The sequence below is a fragment of the Bombus impatiens genome, unplaced genomic scaffold, assembly GCF_000188095.3.
Source record: "Bombus impatiens unplaced genomic scaffold, BIMP_2.2 scf_0914, whole genome shotgun sequence".
In the NCBI taxonomy this organism is placed as follows: domain Eukaryota; kingdom Metazoa; phylum Arthropoda; class Insecta; order Hymenoptera; family Apidae; genus Bombus; species Bombus impatiens.
Window position 1 is genome coordinate 105,755 of NT_177333.1, and position 24,835 is coordinate 130,589.

General features: G+C 32.3%; 1 protein-coding gene and 2 long non-coding RNA genes across 12 annotated transcripts in view; 2 read left to right on the forward strand and 1 right to left on the reverse strand.

Annotated features, from left to right (window-relative positions):
• LOC100742321 (kinase D-interacting substrate of 220 kDa) overlaps positions 1-24,835 on the forward strand; it is a 45,529-nt gene that overhangs the window by 2,163 nt on the left and 18,531 nt on the right. For 2 of the 8 annotated variants that reach the window (XM_024370750.2, XM_024370751.2), the window contains exon 1: positions 17,924-19,974. The exons of 1 other annotated variant lie outside the window; for it this stretch is intronic. In XM_024370750.2, coding sequence (XP_024226518.1) covers positions 19,786-19,974 — 189 coding nt within the window. In that variant the 5' untranslated portion in view covers positions 17,924-19,785. Of the gene's footprint in view, positions 1-631; positions 792-7,324; positions 7,876-9,860; positions 11,835-17,923; positions 19,975-22,453; positions 22,465-24,835 lie in introns of those variants that run through there. 5 more of the 8 variants (XM_024370752.2, XM_024370754.2, XM_024370753.2 and 2 more) reach the window with 5 other exon arrangements.
• LOC117152268 lies at positions 904-2,616 on the forward strand. Its single transcript, XR_004462602.1, has 4 exons — positions 904-1,091; positions 1,150-1,362; positions 1,445-1,951; positions 2,046-2,616. It is a non-coding gene; the product is annotated as an uncharacterized LOC117152268 (long non-coding RNA).
• LOC100748183 lies at positions 12,219-24,835 on the reverse strand. 3 transcript variants are annotated; one of them, XR_004462598.1, is made up of 5 exons: positions 24,280-24,835; positions 21,993-22,163; positions 19,810-19,955; positions 12,754-15,735; positions 12,219-12,603 (listed from the first exon to the last, which is right to left on the reverse strand). It is a non-coding gene; the product is annotated as an uncharacterized LOC100748183 (long non-coding RNA). The 3 variants fall into 3 exon arrangements; XR_004462600.1 differs by lacking the exon at positions 12,219-12,603 and having other exon boundaries at positions 14,593-15,183; positions 15,269-15,735; positions 24,280-24,808; XR_004462599.1 differs by lacking the exon at positions 12,219-12,603 and having other exon boundaries at positions 14,593-15,395; positions 15,490-15,735; positions 24,280-24,801.

Below are 24,835 nucleotides of genomic sequence, written 5' to 3' on the forward strand. Positions count from 1 at the left end.
TTTTACGCGAAAGCAATTTTAAAATTTAAATTTTAATTTAAGTTTTAGAAATATTGTTCAATATAATATTAAAATATTGCTCGTTTTAATAATTATATCTTTGGTTTTCATAAAAGTTTGCCATTTTTAGACCTAACAGGTTCCTATATTTCATTATGTCATATTAAAATATATATTATTCTTTAATCACAAAATTAAGAATCAAAAGATCGTGTTCTTCTCTTGTAGCTTTCATATACATATATATTACATATACATATATATTTCATATACATATATATACATATACATATACATATATACACATATACATATATATTACATATACATATATATTTCATATACATATATAAAATCAAATATGCACTTCAAATTCCATTTGAAAAACACGAACCCCACGGGTTAATCATCGGAAACATAGTAAAGAGGGAGTACAATGGGCATTGTGTTGTATATTCACGGAAGAACAAAATCGTTGTCGCGAAATCGAAGTCTTATTGCAAACGTCTATTTATTTTCCAATAGGAAGATTAGGTTTCCTCTTGGCAGTTGTGGATCGAATTAGCTCGCTTTCTCATGTAAACATAACTGAATGTAATCCTTCTGTGTCGGAAACGACACTTTCATTACGCGAAAGAGTGTGGCGTCGTCGTGAACATTATCTGGTGTCAACAAGTCTGTCGTTGGTGTTAAATGTTTTTTAATTTAAACTTAACGCGTCATTTAACAATATGAACGCGTGGCTGCCAGATCCACGAATGTGGTTGACATTCGAGTCGGATTCAAGTTGGGTAAATAATAATTTTCGTAGCTAGTTTTAAACGCGTGAAATAATATTATGCGCATGCGCAGTCGACATCATTGCGCGACAATGTAACCGAAATAACTAATTTTTTATTAGCATTATATTATTACATATTAGTTAGAAATTTTTAAACACTTGTAAAATACAACGTACATATTGTTTGGAGCAAAATTTTACAACATTTTAGTAATGGCATAATAGGATACGATAGTATACTATCTCAATAAAATGTGTTTATGCGTAAAATGATGACGGAAGTCGTTTAATTGGAGGGAGACGTATCTAGGTTAGTTTGTATACATAATTTATATTTTTTTAATCAACTTAATGCGTTGAATTTTCAGTGAAATATTAAACGGTGCATAATGAATGAATTTAATTTTATTTCTACAATTACACACCATAAACCGATAAGTAGACAACCATAAACCATTTTCGACACTGATATTGGTTAATCAGTAACCAACAAATATTCTGACCGTCAATAATGATTATTTGTAACCAAAAACACTTTCAGGTCTTCTATAATGATTGTTTCTGAACTATTTAAACTAATTGTAAGATACTTATAATTCCGATACTATCACTCTTTTAATTTAGATTATAACTGTTGTTATCTCTGAATCAAATATATTTTAGTGAACTATTGGACTTAATTGAATAATTACTGTATATTGTCTGAGATGTAGTGGTTCACGAAGATATTATACACTTGAATATATTATATGCAATATATGAAATTTCTCAAAACTTCATTAACACCATAGTGAGACACGAATATCGTGACCATAATAATGTCTGAAACCAATCGGAAAATATATATGGCAGTTACAAGACACTTGGATACACTTAGTGAAAAATTAGTATGAATATTAATCTTAAACAGACAGTTAGTGTTACAGACTCGCAGTAAATATTGTGGCTTATTACTATAATGAATATGTAATTGACCGCTCAAATGTTTTGGTGATCTTTGCGAAATACGCTTTCATTGAATATTTTGCAATTTATATATGTGTTTTCAGACTCGTTTCCAATTTTACCAATTTAATGACGATGGTCGTATCTCGTTACAATGTTAATGAGATTTCAAATTGATTTGTGTAATGTATACATAAAAAGATTCTAAGATTGTCGAATACTTTCGTAAGTCATTGTAAATCATGTTACTGGACAATTTATACGAATATTGTCGTAGTTGTGTTTCATTGACGCAAATTAATGTCTCGACGTTTCGTAGGGAAATAATTCGGGATGCATATATCATGGGACGATCTTCAGAATTTTGTGTACTCAGTTGATTCACAGAACCGTGAAAAATGCAAGAGTATAGCGAGGACTTGGCACGAATTTGCCACGGAACGCCGTAGTATGCGCGACGTACAGTCTTGTTTCATCTGCTGTTATCTGAAAATCCTCTCTGTCCTACTTATTTATATTTATGCATTTGAAACGGCGATCAGGCGAAAGATACGAAGTATCGCTAACGTGACCGAGTTTCGCCTCGAATTTTCAGAGATTCATTGTGATCTTGTTACGTTCTTTCCGTCTCGCCGTTAATTTCCTTTACCTCCCTGAAAAATCGCCGAGAGATCCTATATTCGATAAACAACCAACGAGGAAAAAGTTTATCAATAATAGGTAGTTCTTAAAGAGGATGATGTAGGATTTTCTAGGGATTCTTTAGGGAGGAAATGATAGATGCAATCTTTTAAACCAGGGGTTTTTAGATACAAATTCTGATATTTTCTTACTTAGAATGTTCTGGATAGTTGTATAAGTAGAAGAAAAATGCGTTTCTATTTAAAAGGATTGCATCTACATTTTTTGAGTGCATCATAATATGATTTGAATTTATGAAAACATAGATTTTTCTAATTCGTTCGACTTCCTCTATCTTTAACTAGAAAAGAAATATACTTTGTTGTTGTTATACGAACCACTGTATATAATAATTGCTGGAATTAGAGCCAGTCGACACATATTTTACTTATTTTAGCGAACACTATATGCTGATACATTTAAAGCTAATCTATAATAGTTTGTAAATGGATATGAATCTCTTATAATCCATTAATGAAATCCAGAGTACATAGTGTAGAATGACGAATGCGAAAAACGTGAAGTATTGAATATACAGAATATTGAAAAGAGAAATTCTGAGGATATTAAATATCTTTTCGCCATGTCTCTTTGTTGAAAATATTAAATATTTTTTTCATGGATTGATGATAGGGGATGAAACAAAGTAAAAAAGTTATAATTATATCTTGGTAAATGAATAATTTATAAATATGTTTGCATTGAAAAGAAAATGTTTGTTTAGATCTACGATACTGATTTACCGTTCGGATGGTTGTAGACACTGATTTATGAAAACGTGTCAGTGACGTAGCGTATTACGAACAAAGAAGACTCGCGAGAATGACTCGTTGAAGTTGAAACCCATTGTTAATGGGACAGGAAATTCTGGAAGCATTTTTTGGGTCGATCAAGTAAATATGTAAAAGCTTGCAGATAGTTCTTCGATAAGATGAAACTTTGTTCTCAAGTGGGTATCTGTCCATATATTTTTCTTCCTCTTTATTGATAAAGCACGAACTTGAGAAGAATGTAGCAGCCTACAATTTCAAGAAGTTTCCTCACTAGTCATTTTTCATAATACATAATACGTTCATACTATGAATGAAAAATTAAACATTATCCGGGTTTGTATTCTGAGAATCTCTGAAAAATTTAAAATTATCGGAACGCACTAAGAAAATATGTCTATTTATTTATACAAGTTTCTAAGCATTTTCCTTTTTTAACATCAATATTTTACAATTTAAATTTGATTAGATCCAAAGTCCAGAATTGAAATTAATTAATTCTGTTACAGAGGTCCCTAATTAACATCGAAAACGTTGGTCGTTGTTAGGACATGGCGACGAAGATAATTTAATATTGTCTGCTCTCTGTTCTAGGAAGCTAATGCCGCTTTATTCTATGTATTTCTCTTTTTCCGTTACTCTTCTCACTTTCCATTAGTGTTGAGGAGTAAATAGGGCGAGTCTATTGAATCGCCCACTCTTATTGGATCGTCCTATCAAATCTTCCTTGAACAATTGCTTTCGTATCACCAACAACGCCTATAGATCTGTCCTTGCAGAAGACAAGTGACGGTACAATAGGAAACAGAAAAATCTAATACATACTTCATGGTATATAAACATCAGAAGAGCACATTAAACAGTATATTAGAATAGGATAAGGTCGGTTTATTTAGGTCAACACACTTGAGTCAATTTGAGTCAAGCTAAGTATTGTAATTCGACAAATTTGGTTATGAATAGACTTTGAAGCGATCTACATTTGAAAACAGATTACATATTTAACTCGTTATTAGCGGTGTGATAAATAGCGAAATGTATTGTATACATTAATAGCTCTGACCATAACTTTCTATGAGAATATAACTTGTACGTAACAAAGGGGAAATTTAATTAACGTTAATATTCGCTGTTACGTAATGATTATCATAATTGTGTAGCATGTGTACATAACTATATTTCTGCAAGTAACTTTATCGTTCATTTTACTAGTTTTTACATAATACTTCCTTGTTGATGGAAATAAGATAAATTCAAGATTTAATTTGAAGATGTTGGAGCTTAAGTGATTTAAATAACTCTACCTCATTATGTTATTGAATGTCTCGAAAATCTACTTCATCGGCACCTGCACAGTATATTCAAAGCCACGAAATCTTGGAATTTTCTTTGGAGAGCATCCAGCTTGAAATGACATTGACTTCTACACCATACGCTGCGCAAAATCTGTTATATAATCATAAATAAATGAAGAGATGATTTCACATAGGGATATGCATCATAAATGCGAAGTAAATTTTTGTACAAAGGTCAAGGTTGAAATTGCATTGTAATTTAGTCAATCATTTCAGAAACTCAAGAATTGTGGGATAAAAAAACTTTTCAGATGAAAAAAACATTCTATAATGTCTGATAATTATCGAAAACAGTTATAAGGTTATTTTATTTCATTTTCTTGTTATATATATTACCTTTTGACAACTTGTACAGATTATTTTCTGTGTTATATTAACATAAATGGAAGATTTAAAACTGGAATAGTTTATGAAGTAATTAGCATATCCACCCATTAAAAAGTTTCTAGAAGTTTATACAGATCACAGAAGATTAAAACATTTTCACTGAAAAAAATATGGTTATAGACTTCGTTGGACGTGCTCAGGCATTCTATAGTAATGGAATTTTCGCTGTGAGTGTTCCTAGGCCAAGAGAAAGGATTTTTCCTATAGCCCATTACATAACAAGCAGTGAAATAATGTTTAAAGTTACGTAAACGTACCATTATTGAAAAATGCAGATAACGTACTTATGTGCTGCTTTGTCAAAGTACAAAGCTTACGAAGTTCATAAAAGATATATATATGTATCAATTAAACTTTACAGAGTTCTATCTACTATATCAAAATCTAGCTGAAAGAAGAAATGAGCTTTTCAGAAGCCAAGCTTCTGTCGATTCTAAGTTTTGTTAATTGCTCAATTTCACGATTAATCTTCAATTTTTAAAAGAACAAATGATTTATTCCCGTAAGATTGTTTATCACAAAAGATGGTATAAACTACAACAAATTTCAGAGAAAATTAAAAAGAATGTTACCCGTAATATTATCAGTTTCCTTTATTTTCATTTTTGGAGTTAACGTGGCTTCTGAGAGACTCAAACAGCGATGAATTCCCTATCGTATCCATAATATTAAGAAACAGAATCTAACAGCCTATATTAATTAAACAGAACTGTAGGTGAGATGTTATGTTAATACAAGTTCGGCCCTTAATGGATCACTGCAATAATCCAGAAGAAAAATGGGGAGGGGGTATAAATAAACTTTTACGTAGTTTTCTTATTTACGATATTCTAATTAAACCATTTTCCAGAAATAGGCAAGTATCTACATTGGATTGTTATTGCGTCTCTGGCCGGTAGAGACCTTAAGAATCTATTAAAGAGCAGACAACGATGACATTAGCCGCAGTTGAGTTAGCTGATTCAACAAAGTTACCGTTAACAACTGTGGTCAAACGCAGGGACGAAGACTCTTCCAATTTTAGACGAGCGTATAAATTGCGATATCCATCCTGTCGTCCCACTCTTTGTGTTTCCTCGAGCACAGCTGGCGCACGATAGTAAGAGGATGATCCATCCACGTGGATCGCCCACATGAGTCAGGTATCGTGGCCCGTGGTTAATTGTTCCCGCGTCTCAGTACGCGAAGGATGTTAGCACGATCGAGTTCTGCGTTAGCACTGTCTCCTCTCTGCTCCTCGCAACCTACTTTTTCTACAGTTTCTCTATCATTACGTTTCCTTGTGGATTTCTTTCGCTCCAGTTCGATATTTCCAAAAGTGAACAAGTTGTCGTGAAACTTTTATTATTTAGTCGGTTGTAAAGGAACCGGAGGTGTTATTGTAAAGTGGAGGTCATTTAATTTATTGTGAAAGTAGCTTAAATAATATTTTCTTCACTTTAATGCGGGTATTTTAAACGTGCTTGACATTTTCAAAAGTAAATGAGCGTGTAATTTGGTCATTTAGTTTACTGTAAAGTGGGATCATTTAGATTATCGTACAAGAAATTCGAATTATCTATTCTTCATTTTAATACGCTTGTTTTAACCACGTTGGGTAGTTCTAAAAGTGAACGAGCTTTTTGCGTAACTTCGTTTAATTGCATTTCTTTTAATAGTGATTTAAATCACGTGTTCCTTGTTTGAAGGTGTTTGATATTTCCAAAAGTGAATGAGCTGATCATAAAAGTGGTTTCGTGTGTTTCGATTTTGATTGTCGTTTATATAGGTGACAGTGGTGCTTTTGCGTAATTCCTTATCACATGGATCTAGTTTTATTGTATATTATCGATCTATCTGTCGAATTCTCCTGTGATTACATAAAAGTGCTTTTATTTCTTGCGTCATAAGTTTGGATTTATGCATCATTTTAGCAAAGTTGTTTGATAAGTATGTTACACTTGTTATCGAGGCATAGTAAAAGCGCGTGTTTCAGTGATTATTCGCTAATCGGGAAAGATTAGTCAGTTGTTCGAGCTGTTGATAGCTTCGACGTAATCATTTATTTATCTGGAGATCCTCTGCTTTTTCGCCGACTCCTTTCATTTGTATTGCTTCGTCATTGTATTAGAGTAAATTAGTTCCGTATTACCACTGCTACTTTTTTATTTAACTTAGGCGTTAAACACGTGCCCTTGTTATCTTTATTTCGTATCTCTATTTTTGGATATCTTAAAAATATTCACTTGTCATAAATAGACCGCTGATATTTATGCAAATTCATATCTTTATGAACATGCTCGAAAAGATAGGTACTATATATAAAATTGTGTTACCTATTAAATATTAGATAAAACACTATACCCTGTATATTTTATATATTTTTTCATTTCATGCTCGTTCTGTGTTCTTTCGCGCCTTTACATTTCCCACAAATGTCCAAAAATCCCCACTTTTCACTTATATGTTTTTCCCATATATTTACCTAATTAGTATAATAGATTTTGATCATGTTCCTACTATTTCCAAGCAACTTTCAAGTAAGCAGTGCTCGATGGCCGATCGCTTGGTTCACTATGACGACTTTTCGCCTTGTGGATGCTAATAAATCGCGATCCAACGACGAATAATTCAGTGTGCGTTCGACTGTCGTCACAGTTCACTTGAAGCGAAGGTGCTCCGAAGGTTTTTGAAAATCGGCCGTGTAAAATCTTTTATCGATCGTCTCTCATCACGGAGTGAAATATTTCACTGAACGGAATATCGCTCGTTACGGAACCTTTGAACGATCGTGGACTACGTTTTTGAAGAATTTGCAAAATCGAGCTAAACATCGCACGAAAGTTATTGAAGAACGTTGAACAATAGTTGTATCATGGATGGTGCGGTCACTGGAAAATCAATCGGTGGAAAATTATCATTGAAAAGAGAAAACGTTTTTAAGACTCTTTTAAACGTTTCGAGTTTTGGCATTAAGGTGACGAAAATGCTACGCGCGTTTATTTATAGCGAACATCGATTCATCGTTTGTGGTGTTTGAGTTTGCAAGTGGATAGACGTTGCATTGGTGGAAAATGAATGATCCATTGATATTCGCATTCGGATCAAAAACGATCGATCGAAATACACGCGTGTTCGCGTTCTATGTACATACGTTTTGAAAGCTTCGATAATCGTCGTATTCATAGTGAAGCTCTTTTATCTGCGAAGATTGTCAGAGCGTTCGAGCGAATTTTTATTCTATAATTCATTTTACATTAATTTAACAAACGGTGCGGAAGAAACGCGTATTTTAATTCGATCGGCTTTGATGCGGGAAATAATTTTGTAAAGTATTTTATTATCCTCTGTTCGTTATTTACTCGCTCGCAAGCAAAATTTCTATTACATTATTTAAAAAAAGATTGATAACACAAGTGAGAGTTTGCGAGTTCTTGGATATAATACTGCTTTGAAACTCAATAAAGCAAAATTGATTTAAAAATTTTCAAACTGGCGAGTTCAAGTATATTCAAGTAAAGGATTAACCAGATAAAGGAAGGAGGATCTTCCTCTGAAAGCAAAATTTTTCTCAGAGGTTTCGCGAGCCTTTGTATATAGTGGCTAGAAAATATTTGCACACATCCTCATTTTCCAATGAAATTCTATACATTTAATTTTCACTATTGAGTTTTAGTACTAAGTTTTTGTAATTGTATGAAAGTATACTCTTAAACTATTAATTTATTGATTAATAATTAATTAGTATCCAAACGCTATAATATATATAATGTTGAGCAAATACTTTTTGTAGCCATTGTATAAATATTGAAGCGTAATCGACAATTCTTATCATGGCGAGATATAATAAATCCAAGAATGTCTCAATACATCATTCATTTTTCAACCACCGAGTAAAGCTCGATTGTTTATTTGGGAAGGAAGTTTTACAACGCCCCTGGCCAATATTGTCGAGCCTAATTATTCAAAATGGAAGAATACTAAGTACAGATAATTGTCCTTGAGACTCGCTATATAGCGAAGATTATAAAAGTTGCTATTAACATGTTTTCGAAGAGCGTAGAGCGTTTGTTACCTTGACTCGAATCGTAATTCAGTGCTCGAAACGACCGATGATTCAGAGATACAGTTAATAGGAAACGATAGCGAACATGTTTTTCCATAGTGGTTTTTAAACCGTGCAGTTAACGAAGATAATCGACACTTTTGCATTTACAGAAATAGAGAACACACGGATGAACTACGATCGATAGACAAAGATAAAGTTTCTGTCTATTATGTTTAATATTTTATTGGGAAACATTTAAATTATTTTCTTCTAGAAAAATATCTATCAATTTTACGTTGTTAATACGAGTGTACAAGTTACTCTTTTCTGTACGTAGTTCATTTTTGTTTAGCATTATTTTAAATGCAACTGAAAGGTATTTATTAAGGTCAAAGAGGATAATTATTTTTCAGTTTTATTTGGCTGAGATATGTTCGTAATGATTAAATGAAACAAATAACGTAAGAAATTATTACTATGAAAGAATATTATGAAATATTTGAGGCAAGCACTATGTACGTAACTGTGCTATCTTTATACCTTTTGCAATTATATTCGTATTAAATAGGAAGTAAATATATGCACATACATACTTACCTATACATACGTACGTGCTAGTATCTCTTAAACGATAAATATAGAAAAAATTATCGAGGAAGATATAGCCATGTAAACAAGTAAATGAAAATCATAAAAAGTCAATAAAGAAATAAGTTCGCTTCGTTCAGGGGAAAATTAATTTTACAATTACGGAGGAAAGTCACGTAGCCATCTAGAAAAGTATAAATCATAAAAAAGTAAGGATTAACGAAAGGACCAATCTATCATAATTTTGCAAGTGTCGTAATTTTGAAATAAGTCGAAACAGATTGCAAGAATAGGCTTCACGTTGAGCCAATAGTGTTACGTTCCCTTATATCTTTATTTATATTTCTGTTTTATCAAACACTCGAAAGAAGAGCATGATCGCGAGATAATTGGAAAATTATCCGATAACGTTAGATTATATTATCGATGAAATCGAGGCTCGCGTATCGTTTGCACTCTCTTTTCTCTCTGTAAGAAGATATTTCAGTGAAAGTGCAGGACTTGGTCGCGTACCCGATCAGCTGACCCATTGATTTCCTCTAGAGCGTTCCACGGTTTATTATTACGCTATTCGGTATCGCGATCTCCTCTTTTGATAAGTGCGCGTGGTAAAAGATGTTAAAGATAGAAGTGACTTTCTAAATCCTGCTGTTAATTCGAATATGTATTACCGAGATAAAAACAAAAATACCTGAAATTATTTGGGATGATCTAATGATCAACGACAATTTTATTTGATGTTCTATTCTTAGAAGTCTTTTATTGACAATTTTTATAGGGCGAGAACAAAATTTTGCAAATATAGTCGTACGAAATCGAAGTTAAATTAACTCCATTGAGGATAGCTGATTGGTTTCTGAGAAATGAATTAAAGATAGAAGAAAAGCTGTGCATCTTTCCTGTTATTTGTAAATTTGATTCACCGACCAAGGGGTAATTAAATGTTCGACGAGGTATTGAAAATAAAGCAAAATGATGTCTGGTAACTTTATAGCGTTTATGGACAGAAATTTGTATCTTTATGATTACACTCGGCAGAGAAATTCCTTAGAGATATTCTTAAATGTGGAACACGTTTCTTGACTTGAATTACGAATTCGTGTTAGTAACTTAATTGGACAAATTTGTATATATAATCACGTTAAAACTATAATAAACTAGTTCTAGCAAATGTAAGTACGATATAACGATGCATCGAGTGATAAGGAATCTGTGAAAAGATGAATTATTACGTCGAAAACATCAGCAATTCCTTGATTAATAAATTGAAAAAGTACTTTGGATACGAATTTCTCATCCAAATGTTGGTTCGACGTTTCGCATATATTCGTCAAAGTACCCATTGCATGTGAAATTATTACGTAACAAACAGGAAAGAGAAAGAAAGCTAGTCATTCTATTTAATAAAACTGCTTGTCCGTGAAGCGTGTTATCCAACAACGAAACACTTCTCCCGTTCTTAGTTCATTAACTGGATCGTTTCTCAAGCAGAAACTCGCTTCCTTCAAAGAGTTAGACAATTTAAACATGATTGCCTATATTTGTGATATCGACTTAATTGTAAAAATTAAAAACGGTAAATTTCATGCGAAGTTTAAGAAAAGGACAATTTTTATAACAATTTGTATGGAAAATCGCACGCTCTAGAAATAGTTTCGCTCTAATAATTTCTATTGCAGTAGAAGCTCGTTTATTGGAACGAAATTTTAATTACTATCCGATTAAATAAATTACAGCTAATTGATTCCATTTAATTTCACCTTGAATTTCTGTTACACGAACGAAAAATCATAGATAGCGAGGAAGATCACTGAATTTCTGTTGTATGAACTCTCTTTGTTCCTCGATAGATTCAAATAAACTGAGTTCTGCTGTGTAATAATCTCTAGTATGGTAACGATAATTTTCTATAAAAATGATGGATTAGCACGTAACAATATCTTTCCCAATTAACAGGTTAAATAAAAGTTATGCGAAGCTATTGACAGTAACAATGTTTCTTTTATCGTCTCGAATATAAGCTTTGAACAGTTATTTGATAGCACGCGAAGCTTCTGTGATTAAAAATTCGCGAGTGATACCAAGGAATCTATTCAATGAACGATCAGTTAACAACAAGGACTCGTATCGATAAGTTCGGGTAAAGGAAAGTGAAAATGTCACACCTTCGATTGAAAAGTCGGAAAAGTTCGAATGAATCACCGCCGAATAAGAGCTCGAAGCTGGTGTCGTCCCATGGAGAGTATCGAAGGCTTCAGTTTACTTTACTGAAGGGTCATTTGGAACATCGTTTCCACGAGGTAATGAAACTCCAGAGAAAGGGACTTCAAAGATATTTATGAGATACGTTAGAATAAATTATTGACTGCGGAGTGTCTTCAGTAATTTACAGGAAGAGATTTATTATTTACTTTATAAAATCGAAGTGATAAAGAAGACTCGATGGATCTTTTTGTTCCTCCGATTTTCTCCGAGATTTTGAACAGAAAAATTTACGAGAAAAATTTGTTACAACTATTACGGATTTTCTATGAAACGCTGGTGATACTGTAATTTGAATTCATTTAAGGTAGAATCGTTTATAGAAAGAAAAATTCCTCGTTTTGTAATTTTCGAAGAAATTCGAAAAATATCTATAGAAAATAATATATAGAATGATATATTTAGGAATTAGTGAAATAGAAGTCTGCAAAGAATTTTGATCCATGAATTAATTTAAAGATGTTTCAATATCTGTATGCAGTCATTCTTTCTCTGAGAAACTTCTATTTGTTCGGGAAGTCGAATAATTAAGATCAATTCGAGGCATTATTGCTCTATATAGTTTGATAATGGGGAGTTTGGTGCCTCTTGAAATAGCCACTTCATTATAAAGCGAGCCACCCTGAGACGCTGAGATTTTTTGAGCGCGGGCGACATGGCCAGAAATACATTTGGCCGCTTTGCCTCCTTTCTTGCTGTCCTCTTCGTGGCTTACGTTGTCTAATTAAGCTCCTGAATTCGCGAGAACCTTCTGTTCGATTTTGCAATTCCATCGAAAATCATCTTCATTCACGATCCCGAATCTTTCTAAGAAATTCAATTGAGAGATACAGTGGCTACAAAAGTGTCGGTATATCCTTTATTTCCCAATGAAACATTTTTTTGTCACATTCTATATTTTGTTTCTATAATATCAAATTTTTATGTCATAGAAAGATACTTGAAAATTTAATATACCTAATTAAGTGATCCTCATTAATTAACGTGTAGATGTTATGCTACGACCTTATAGCGTGCAAATACTTTTTGTAGCCATTATATATCCATTTATTGCTATACTAATTTATTGCTATACTAATATTACAATAAATACAGTTTTAATCTATCGTTCTATTTCTTAATAGAGAAATTGTGATTATAATATGGAGACAGCGGTCGTATTTCACTCTGTTACAACTATATAAATATTTAAATGTTACCTGGCAATCAGTCATTCTGAGATATTCAATTCCGAGATCGATACATTTTCGTTTAAATTTCCCGAATCTTATATATGAATGTCCAATGATATAAACAGGATACGTCAAACGTATACGCAAATAATAATCAAGAGCGTACGAGTAAGCATGGATTTTCACAGCATATGACACGCTTGTGTCATACGTTTGACAAGTGGACTAGAATTCGATCAATACCACCCGATGCTGTGGATATTCCGTGACTTAGAACAGTGGTTTTTAGAATAGATCGTCATGCATCAGTCTACGTTCCAAGGAATTCTTGAAACTCATGATTGGAAAATATTTATAGTTGTCTTGTACGTTGTTCTTATTTAATTTATCTTAGATCCATGTTAAAAAAGTTCTACGTGATTATAGTCTCAAGTCAGATAGTTTTCAATGAACAGGTGTAGACTATGAAAATAACAAAGATCTGTCAGAAAGATATTAGTTTAAGTTTTTTATAGTATTTGTGTGTGTGTATGTATGTGTTTATGTGTGTGGTTACAATCTAATCTAAGTGTCTCAGCCATCCACATAGATGAAAAAGGAACACCACATATAGCAACACTAACCCACACCGCATAAACCCAACAGCTTATTTTACACCAATCAAATTTCCCCACGTGGTCTTTGTTCTATGTTATACGTAATCCTGACGAATCCAAATAACCATTCAGAAATAGCTTAAATATAGAGCAGATTTAATCATATGCCACTTCCTGTGTCTTACTAATTTACCCTGCTATTTGTCTATCTCAATTACTCAATCCTGTCCAATTCTAACCGTGGGCCAATGTTCTAACATTTCAATCAAATCTAAGTCAATTTACAAGAATTTATAAATGTGTAGCATTTACAGTGGCTCATGCGATTACTTGAATACTTATTATAGAAAATTTATATATATGTGTACAGTGTTGCGAATAATTATATACTCAAACACTGAATTATTTCTTCAGTATCTCTAAAAAATCGCTGATCATGCCTGGATATATTAAGTGAAATTATTTTTGTAAAGGATAAATTGAACGCCGTAGGATACCAGGAAATGTTACATGGTGAATTATTGCCTTTTATAACTGAAATCTTTCAACGAGACAACGTTGTTGTTCATACAGCCATCACTAGAAAAAAGTGCTTTTAAGATTATAGGATTGTTAGCATGGTCAGCGTTGAGTCCTGATCCGAATTCGATCGAGAAGCTATGGGGAATTTTAAGAAGAAAAATTTGCGATCAGGAGAAGCCTTCTATAGAAAATATCATTGGACTTAAAAAAAGAATAAAATTCGTGTGGGCGGATACTCAAAGCGAAACTTTAAATAAGTTAATAGATATTGCATCTAACAGAATAATAGAAGTAATCAAAAATAAAGACCAACCTACTTAGTATTGAACAAAAACGTAACTAAGTTAACATTGAATTTATATTTTTTCGCAGCCGAAAACACAATTTTAAGAGAAAATCTCATTTTTCCAGACTGCGAGAGAAGGAAATATTTACTTGTTGTATCTTGAGTTTTGTTTTATTTTATAATATCAAATTATATAAACGATTCATTGTTGTTCAAACGAGTCAATTGTTGTTTTAATATCATGAAAAATGTATAAATAGAGTTAAGTGTTTATTATTATTCATGGCACTGTACATCGTATGTGTTATATAAAACATTTTTGAAATTCCATCAGCATTGTAATGAGACTGTCACGATTGATGTATTGATATTGATTGATGTGAATGGTATTTACTGTAAACATATATTTAGTGAAAAATTAATATACAGTAGGAGAAGCCACCTTGAGCATAATAATAACTTGATAGTAAATTAAATATCATTTTATTGAAATTTACTGATATAATACATAACTTATTCTTTAAATTCTGATGCTTGTTTACGCCTTTTCTAGTCCGTACAAAATATATAATCAAACATCTTGTATTTTCTACGTATATTTTCAAACAGGTTCCAAACATTACCAATGTAATCATGATAGTCGAGTCTCATTACAGTGTTAGTGAAATTTCAAAATATTCCAAATAACACATCTAATACATTCGTCATAATATATTCGTATTAATAATAAGGTGTCTACAAATATTCGAATACTTTCACCTTCGAATTTTCTTTCTTGATCAATCATCATCATTTCATTCTTCAATATCGTCTACAGGCGATCAAATACTTTCATCATCTTGTATATAGCTTCGAATCTTCCTTCGAGGTCAATCATCATCGTTCCTTTCTTCGACAACGATTCAATATCGTCTACAGACGATCAAATACTTTCAGATCTTGTATACAGCTATCTTGTCGATCCAACCATCATCATTGCTTTCCTGAACAACAATTCGATATCGTCGAACATCTTCCTATGTGCTAGAATTTTACACGTTAGAGGGGCACGACTATTTTCGTTTACCTTCGACAGTGTGCCAATACACGAAGAACACTGGGTGCGACAGTGATTTACCGTCTCGATTCCCTCGAAGATTGAATCGTGTGCCAGAAGAGTCGAACTTTAACTTCCTCTTTGTAGCACAAAGGGGGTGTGAAGTCGCTGCCAGAGGGAAGATTCACGGTCGACGTGTTCGTTGATTATCGTAGGATTAATCTCAACGCAGAATGCCGTCTGTCATTCACGTGTCAAAGCTCCAAGGATTCCCTCGAGTAATTTTTTTCACGATCAATTTAACGCTTTCGTGGATAACTCGAAATTCTAGGAAGAATTAAAAATTACGTTCGTAATTATGTTGCCACTATGATACTATAGTTGATATTCTACCTTGTAGATGTTTATACTAGTAAACAATCTTGTTGATATTTATAGATATAATCGTGTGTGTTTTTAATAAATAGCAAGCTCTTCTTATTGCTCCAGTCGATGTCAAAGAAAATGATGGACATCGGTCATCATTTATATGCCAGTATTTCGTTGGTTTTGCTCGTAACCGAATCGGTCTTTTCATTTTTAGTGTTGCAAAATGGTCTATTGTATAAATAGTGTATGGTGAATCATTAACGATAATCGTTTAACGATTAGCGAACGATAATAAACGAGTGGTCATAGCATAGCAATATGATGCCAAAAATGCTTTTACGAGATACCTATCGGTTGTGAATGTCATTGGGTGCCAGGACGAATTATTTTACCCAACCTGATCTCAAGCAGCTGTCTTTATAGCTATTATGAAATGTACAATCTTTCTCCAAAGTCTAATTTTGATTAAATGCCTCTGTAGGACGATGAATCTCATTTATCAAGTTTGTAGTTTAGGATCAGATGATATCAGAACACCATAATATTATTGAAGATATGTAACACATTAAAAACATTTACATAAATCCTATACATCAGAGAAATATTTAGAATTTAATGCTGGAAATTGTAATACGAAATGCATGATCAAATCATGGATATGTAACATTCATATTCATAGACAGAAGTTTTTAAAATTTAATACTGAAAACTGTAACGCAACATTTATGATCAATCACGAACATGAGACATTCATATTCACGGATAGAATTATATCACTGTCGCGCTTACTCTTTCATTCGATATTCCGCGAATCAATTTCCTTTGGATATCCGTTATTTTTTATTCGATATCATATCTATTACGAACGACCACATTTTTATCGCGAAATTATCAGTAACAGCTGCCACAAGGTAGCGATAATTGACCATTTATTTGATTCACTTCGGTTTTTAAAATTATTTTTCAGTAAGCGATAAGATGCGATGCTCTTGCGTTGTGCCAAGTAAAATTTCTATTTATTGTAATTCGCCTGCGGGTTTTTATGTGTTCACGCGGATTTTAAACAACGTAATGTACATAATCTGCAGGAACACATAAAATATCCAGAAATTAGAACCCGTTATAATATTTATGTTTGTCGATGTTATATTATATGTGATATATGTTATATTTGGATGAAACAATTTTTTATATAGGTCTTATAGCTTTAATTATATTTGTAGAAATATCAGTTTGCATAAACATCCGCATGTTTCGCTCTATGAATATAAATTTCCTAAAATACTTAGCTCTTTAAATATAAATTAAATTAATTGTCGAGTCGTTATTGTTATCATATCCAATCGTTATTTACTCAATCTTACGACGAAAGATTGCACGAAAAGAATCTTTTTCTTTTTCTGTCGAAGAATTGTGACAAAATAAGAAACAGAAAAATATTTTCCCTTAGGATGAATTTGAAAATATGATATCGACGAGTGGAAGATTTTTTAATTGAGAAAAAAATACCAATAGCATAATTTGTTTCATATTACGAAATACTTTCGATGGTACAACGCGTTGTCGATAAGATAAGATCAATAATTGTCTCTGTTTATACGTATAGAACAGTATGATAAGTGTCGTGCAGAGTGTACAAGGTATGAAATATTGTTGTACCTCGTGAAAACAATATTAAATGGTCAGTTCGATCGGCGATCAATCGAGCTAACTCGTAGCACCAGTTTGAGCGATTAAAGATTCTTTTAAGTGCTCGAAAAACGAATGACGATCAGTGAAAACTAGTGAATTACGCGTCGAAGTAATAAACCACATGTTAGCTTCAATTTTCTGCTGGAAAACACCGGTAACTCCATTAAGTTTGTGTAACGAGTAACAGAGGCAACGATCCAACAACTCGTGTACAGCGATCGGTCAAACAAAATCTAAGTTGAATGTAACGGGAGCAGAACATGGATATGAGAACACATCAACGATATAATGAGAAAAATATCACGCTGTAGTTCACTGATACGTATTAAATTTAGAATTATAATGTTTTTCACCAGAGAAGTCAGTGTCGATTAATTAAAATAGAAGAATATTAAAATTTAGAAAGAAAGAGAATCACTACGTTCCTTTATAACAAGAACAATTTTTATATTAAATCTTTTATAAGAAGAAAAAAGACATTTTCTTATCAAAACCAAAGTCAAATGCTTTCTACCAAAATTCCATAAAATAAAATTGATTTCTGTGGATAACAGAGATCATAAAACCAGCAAATAGCATAAAACAAGAATTTTCCATAAGAAGGAGAAAATTTAAACGAATCGTAAGTGAAACAAGAAATTTTATATCAGTTTCAAATTCTAATATCTCTCAACCAAATGTTCGATAGCCAATTTCTACAAAATAATACCAATTTCTCTAGATAGTGCAGAAAGCAAAATTACCAAATAGGAAAAAGAATCCTCACATCAAGGAATCAAAGATCTTTGAAAAAAGCTTATATAAGAAGATAAGTGAATCTTACCTCAACACTCTATGTCCAATTTTCACTAAAATAATACAGAATTCTTACAGAAAATACAGAAGACAATTTTCTCGAACAACTATATACATTTTAAAACGCAGCTAAGGATCAATATACTTTCTCGAAGATTTAATTTAACACGAATTCTTACAGAAAATATAGAGAGCTATTATCTCGAACAATTAAACACACTTTTAAAACGCAATTGAAGATCAACATTTCCCCTCGAAGATTCGATTCGCTGTGTATCTCCGGCGTTATTTGTTCTATTTGCTTCTCGAATACTTTTCATAGATACGAAGAACGAAATGATGAGGGGCAATGAACGTCTACTCGAGCAGAGCTTTTGTTTGGTATCGTTGCTTCCAGATACATTCCTTAGGAGCTGTCTCGATAAGATCATCTGAAAATTGGCTGAAATTAGACTGTTCAGATAAAACGAAGATTATGGTATAAATATTGGCACTTATCGCTGCAAGTTAACTGGCTGACTCTTAATTAACCAACATACTTTGGATCAATTCGTGTTGATTTGTGCACCAGCCCGGCCTATATAAGAATATCGTGGAATAAACTGTGAATTCTTGTAAAAACTTTTATTAAAACACGAAGTTTTTCCAACAGTGGCAACTTGAAATTGAAACTTTGACTTTTTGATTTTTATTTGGAATCTCCCAAAAATTCCCTCTAGAAATAAACTTCATTTTCTGTTTTGCTTTTTATCGGTGATTGATTGCAATAAAATAGAGTGAATTTGTTGCGTAAAAGTATTTTTACCGTTGACGTAAGTACGTTTAGCTTTTTGCTGTTCCGTTGGAAGACGTGATAAATTGTGCTAACGAGAAATAAATCACTGGAATTGTGTAATTCGCGACACGTGCGAAACATTCCGTAAACGTAAACGTCGGATTCGTGACTAATTTTCTTGTTTGTGAAAGAATGCACGTGATCCGAGTGTCACGCGAAAGGTATTATTGGTTTTTCGTTGGTTCTAAAGGAGGACTTGAAAAAGACAAATTTTTATAGGAACCTTCGGCAGTGAAAATGCCAGAAGAAATTGTTTTTTAACGAATCATACAGGAAGATTTAAAAGAGAATATTTTTTATAAAATTCTTCTATGACAGAAGTACCTGAATAAAACCGGACTTTTGTTAAGTGTAGAGGAAAACTTTGAGAGGAGAATATTTCTAATGGAAAGTTTTGGTGGTATCAGAATAAAGTTGGTTTTTTTAAATGGAAAACTTTGATGATATCAGAATTAGGTCAATGGAGAACCAGAACAGAATGACAAAATACAGAAACACTTAAAAATTATCAAATTATCTAAAATTAAAATTAAAGGAGAAGAAGCAGAATTTGGAGAAAATGGAAATAAATTTTGCAGAGTGGATCGAGCTACAAAATTAAAAGCGTACAGTAGCACGAAACGACGAGTGCATCAGTGTTTCAATAATGACTTCATCAACCTAGTATTGATTATTATTGTTAGAATATGAGAGTATTTCTCGATATTGACCTGGTTTCGATGGAATACGTAAATGAGAGGAGTAACTTATTGGGTTCTAATCGAGAAAATGTATCATCCTTTCCATCTCTGGTGCCACAGGGATTGGCTCACAGTTACGGATCTCTTTCATCTTGTCAACAAGTGATACATTCGATCTGGAACAGAAGCAAACAGGTACAGACAGAACTCGGTTAAAATGCAATTTAATTAACAAATAAATAGCGCTAATTGTTTCGTTAACTTTATCGATCTTTCAAAGAAAAGACTGTTCTTTCTATATTATAATACATGTACTACATCAATAACGCAACTATAATAAAAATTTCTAGTTGCAAGATGTGTTCTTGGAAAAATATTAACAAACGCAGAATATTTATATTGAAATTTCTCGTTAAAAAAATGATTATTTTATTACAACACATTAATGACCTTTTTGTCAAATAATTTAATTTACATTTTGAGAACTAAATATTTTGAAAAATGTATATTTCCAAGATCGAGTATTTTAGGAAATTTATATTTAAGGAGGAAACAATGCGGTCGTTTATATAAATTCACATTTTTGCAGCAGGGACAAGACAATTTTGTAAAGATGAAATAAAAAATGATCGAATTGTGTTTTATATTTAATGAAATATAAAATACTAGATATTGGCTGGCAATTGCATTAATAATTTATCAATCAGAAATTGAGGTCTAAAATTCAGTTTTGGCTAACTTTTACTGATATTTAACAGGCAAATTTCAATCAATTCTAACCAAGAAGATTTCGAACATTGTCTGCGATCTCTGCCAAAATTTTAAGAGATAAATATCGTATTTTATGTCCTTTATTTATATCCACTTTATAGGTTGAATATTATGCTTGCTTCATAACTGTGAGAAACCCACAGGTGGGTTAGATCGAATTAAATGAAAGTATTTTGTCGGTTTGTTCGTTTGCCTGGTTATCGTGCCAACATTTTTCAACGTGACTCGAAAGATAAATGATACATGCAACAGAGTCTTTAAAGATATGTTTTCCTTACACTTTGGATCGCATTTGGTCATTTCAATGAACATAATATATTCGTCGATGAATTTAGAACGACTAATTGCAGGATATAATACCTATCGAAGTTGTATTAAATTGCAGCTATACAAATTTTCACGAACTGTTAGTAGTTTGTAAAGTAAACTAAAATAACTGATTACATAATGGATAGATAAACGAATAATGAGGATTAAAGTAGTTTGAGGATTACGTATGCTCTCGTATCTAAATGTTTGCAGCTGTATGTTCTATTATTCCGATAAACGCTACCAAGTATTTATCCTCGTGGCTCACCAGTCGATGACGTTCGAATATTTTAGTTCTTCGTAACTTCTAGAGTTCTTCTGATCGATTCACAATCGATTAGAGGAAACGGGAATAAATAATTTATCTATGGCATCTGCTACTAGACATGTATACGTCAAATCGATCGTATATTTATTAAAATAAATGGTAATAGTCACTTTTTTCTTCAACTAAATTACTTTAACTTAGTGTGGATTATCTGAAAGTTATATAAATCAAAGAATTTAATAGATATAGTAGTATATTTAGTAATATATAATTTCAGTGTACTTATAGACATTCTTTTATCTTAATTAAAACTCCAGTTATCATTAAGTATTACGTAATTGCGTGCAAGTTTTAATATAAGTAATTAGTGGTATTAAGTAGAACGTAGACCGGCACTGTCTGACTAACTACTGTCTGACACTACTTCCCACTCTGCTATCCATTATACTATAATTCGTATTTCAATCGTATTATTATCCATCGTCGGTTTTCATATTTTTCTTCTTTTTCTCTTAAAAGAGGTTAGTTAAAATTTGTACAGTATACTCGAACCTTTCATAGCAATCAATTCATTTATAATTGTATTCTTCAAAAGAATACAGAACACAAGACATATCATGTACGAGATCTAAACAGTAAAATCCGACCAATCAAACTTTAATGACCGTAACATTTATATTTATAAGGATTTATATATTTATAATTTTATTTATCAAAAGAATAAACAAAAAACAAAACGTATGGAAGACCTGAATACTAGAAATCGATCATCTAATCATCTAGTCGAATGTAGCGATTTAAAAATATTTTTCAAAATTCTTCCATATATTAAGAATGAAATAATAAAATGTCTCTGTTGTCATACCATGTTCAAGGAAGAAGATCGTCGACGAAACGATCGTAGCTCGTTTTCTCCGCTTCTTTTTATAAGCCCTTGCAAACAACTTGTCGGTACACAATTGATTAGTCTCTTGAATGCTTTAATTGGCCCAAGTGCCGCGAGTAGCGCAAGGACGCGCGGTCTTCTCGCCTAGCTCTATCGAGTAAAAATAATTTTCTAGTTAGAAGTCTGCGAAAATATAATTATTAGCGATCTAAAAATTAACCGATTTTAATTTCTAATCATCTTTTTTTTTCGGAGCTTACATCGTCGGCATACATTAAAGAAAAAAGGCAGTGTGTAATGGTTGCTGCACCTATCGCGAAATGCAAACGAATAAAAGATTGTTTGTCGAATTTATGCATTGTTAACAGTGCATCGTCATTATTTAAGCGCGTAAAGCTATACCTTATCGCGAAGTAATAAATTGCACACGGAGATCCATATTGTTTAATTTGTTGCATTGATCCACCTTTTAATTCTTTTATGTATTTTATGCATATTTTATTTCTGACTCGTTCTTTCATCTAAAGGCATTCGTTTATTAATAAAATATAAAGCAATTAATTTTTTTCTTTACAATATAAATTCTTTGAAGATTTACATTGTTATAATTGCGTTATAATTGACATTATTATAATAATATTATAGTGCTATTATTATAATAATACTAAGAATTTGAGAAGAAGTTGTCTCCTAATTACTTATTGTGTAACATGTTTAATCTGGTTTTTAAATTTTTATTATCTATTATAAAATCTATTTGAAAATTTTATTTCAATGTTTATCATTAAATCCGGTTTCACAATTCTTAATGCGTTAACATATAATTCCATAATTTCTCCAAATACAGTAAACAATTTTGAAGTTTTCGATTCACATGGCGCAAAATTATAGAAAAGCAGCTCAAAAATCTACCTGATGATTTTCTGTGTATCTTTTTATTTGAGAAAAGATTGTAACATACGAAAAACGTATAAACAGGTCTCAGACTAATTTATCGCGAAAGTACAATAAACAGCTTAGCTTGCTGATCGTTTAGTACCGTTTTTAAAATACTATAAAGCGATAACATATTCTAAATATAAAAGAACGAAGACACGGCAATAAGACATTCCGGAAGATAATAAAATAAGAAAATAATTTATTTGTGACGCATTATTTACTCATTTATACCGATACTCAATATGTACCTTGATAGTACAACTACATTTGATCAAACCGTACAACCGTGTTCTATACAAATACAAACACTATGCTATTAAATGACGACATTATGCGTTGAAGAATTAAAAAATTCTCTTATGATAAATTATCTAGCAATTGCCAACTTATTCTTTTTCTCGCAAAAATACGATAATTTCTATAATTATATAGCTTTTATATACACAATAATTGGTTATATATATATATACAGAGTCCGATCGAATCACATGTAAAAGCGGACACGACGTGACTCCTTGCGGATGAATAAGAAAAAAATACAGAATAAAATCTTTTTATTCTCGACTTAGTTATCGAGAAAGCGGAGTTTGAAAATTTTTTCAAGTGTACTTAATCATCACTGATTTTGGACTGGGCAGAACTAAATAATCGGCAGGAGATTATTCTACATGCAAAAAAAAGGTCGAAAATGTAGAATAAAATCTTTCCGTCTAAGGCTTTATTTCCAAGAAAATAGAGTTTAAACATGTTTAGTTAAGAATCGGCCTAATACGCGCGTATGATAAATTTCCAAATTTAATTTTCTCTGAAACAAAGCGACTTGTGAAAAAATTTGATTCTACATTTTCGACTTTCTTTTACAGATCTTTTACACGTTATTCGATCAGTTCCTGTATATTTCTAACGTATTGGAAGTCGATTAAAAATTTGTAGGGTCAGACAGAACATCTATCGGAAGTCTATCGGATCTTTTGAAGATCATAATCTATAAAATTTAGGTAGCTATGAAATTTACAGACAATATTCTTTCTATGATATCTAAATAGGATTAATCTCGATGCCCGTGAACATACACAACTCTTCAGTCGTTAACAACTCTAACCAATATCAACCAATATGTAAATATTAACTCGGAGAAGCTAATTTACAATTAATATTACCCTAGATTGCACCAAATATTAATCAAAAAGTGCCAAACACAAAATCTCCTCATCAGGAATCAAGACCTTCGTTATCAGTTTAAACATCAACCTTCCGTTTATCGTAACATAATCAATTGAAATTTACGACGGCCAGTCGTAAGTCGTAAGCCACTAAATCAACTTACCAGTTACGTCATAGTGATGTCTTGTGTCCTCAACCCAACGATCATGCGTCATAGTACTCTTCCAACAGACTTGGCGATCGTTCCTCCTGGATGTTCTTCTCCAATTACGAGTTCCTCCTTGCTTCGTTTCGCGATAATATCTAATAAACGAGCTATTCAAATGGATTATCTTTACATTTCGAAAATTTTAGTACCAAGGCACTCGATTGATATAATTTTATCAATTTCTTTTACTTTTTGTTCCACGGTGTTAATTTGGCTCAAATAAACGGCTCAAATATTTGCGAGCTCGTGACGCACGAACCATAGAAATTCGTGAGATCCCTTGGGAACATAAAAATCGGCAAAAGTCGGTTTTGCTTCAAATGGCACGGATTTTATTCATGCTTTTTCGAGAGCAAATAGTAAGAATAACGATTTCAATGAAACACAACTGTGGAGAGAGCACACAGTGTTACACACGATCTCGCACGACTGTGTACCCGACTTTAAAGATCCCACGTCGGATATATAAATGTCGCACGATTTGCCAGACGATGGTCTTAAACGATCTGCT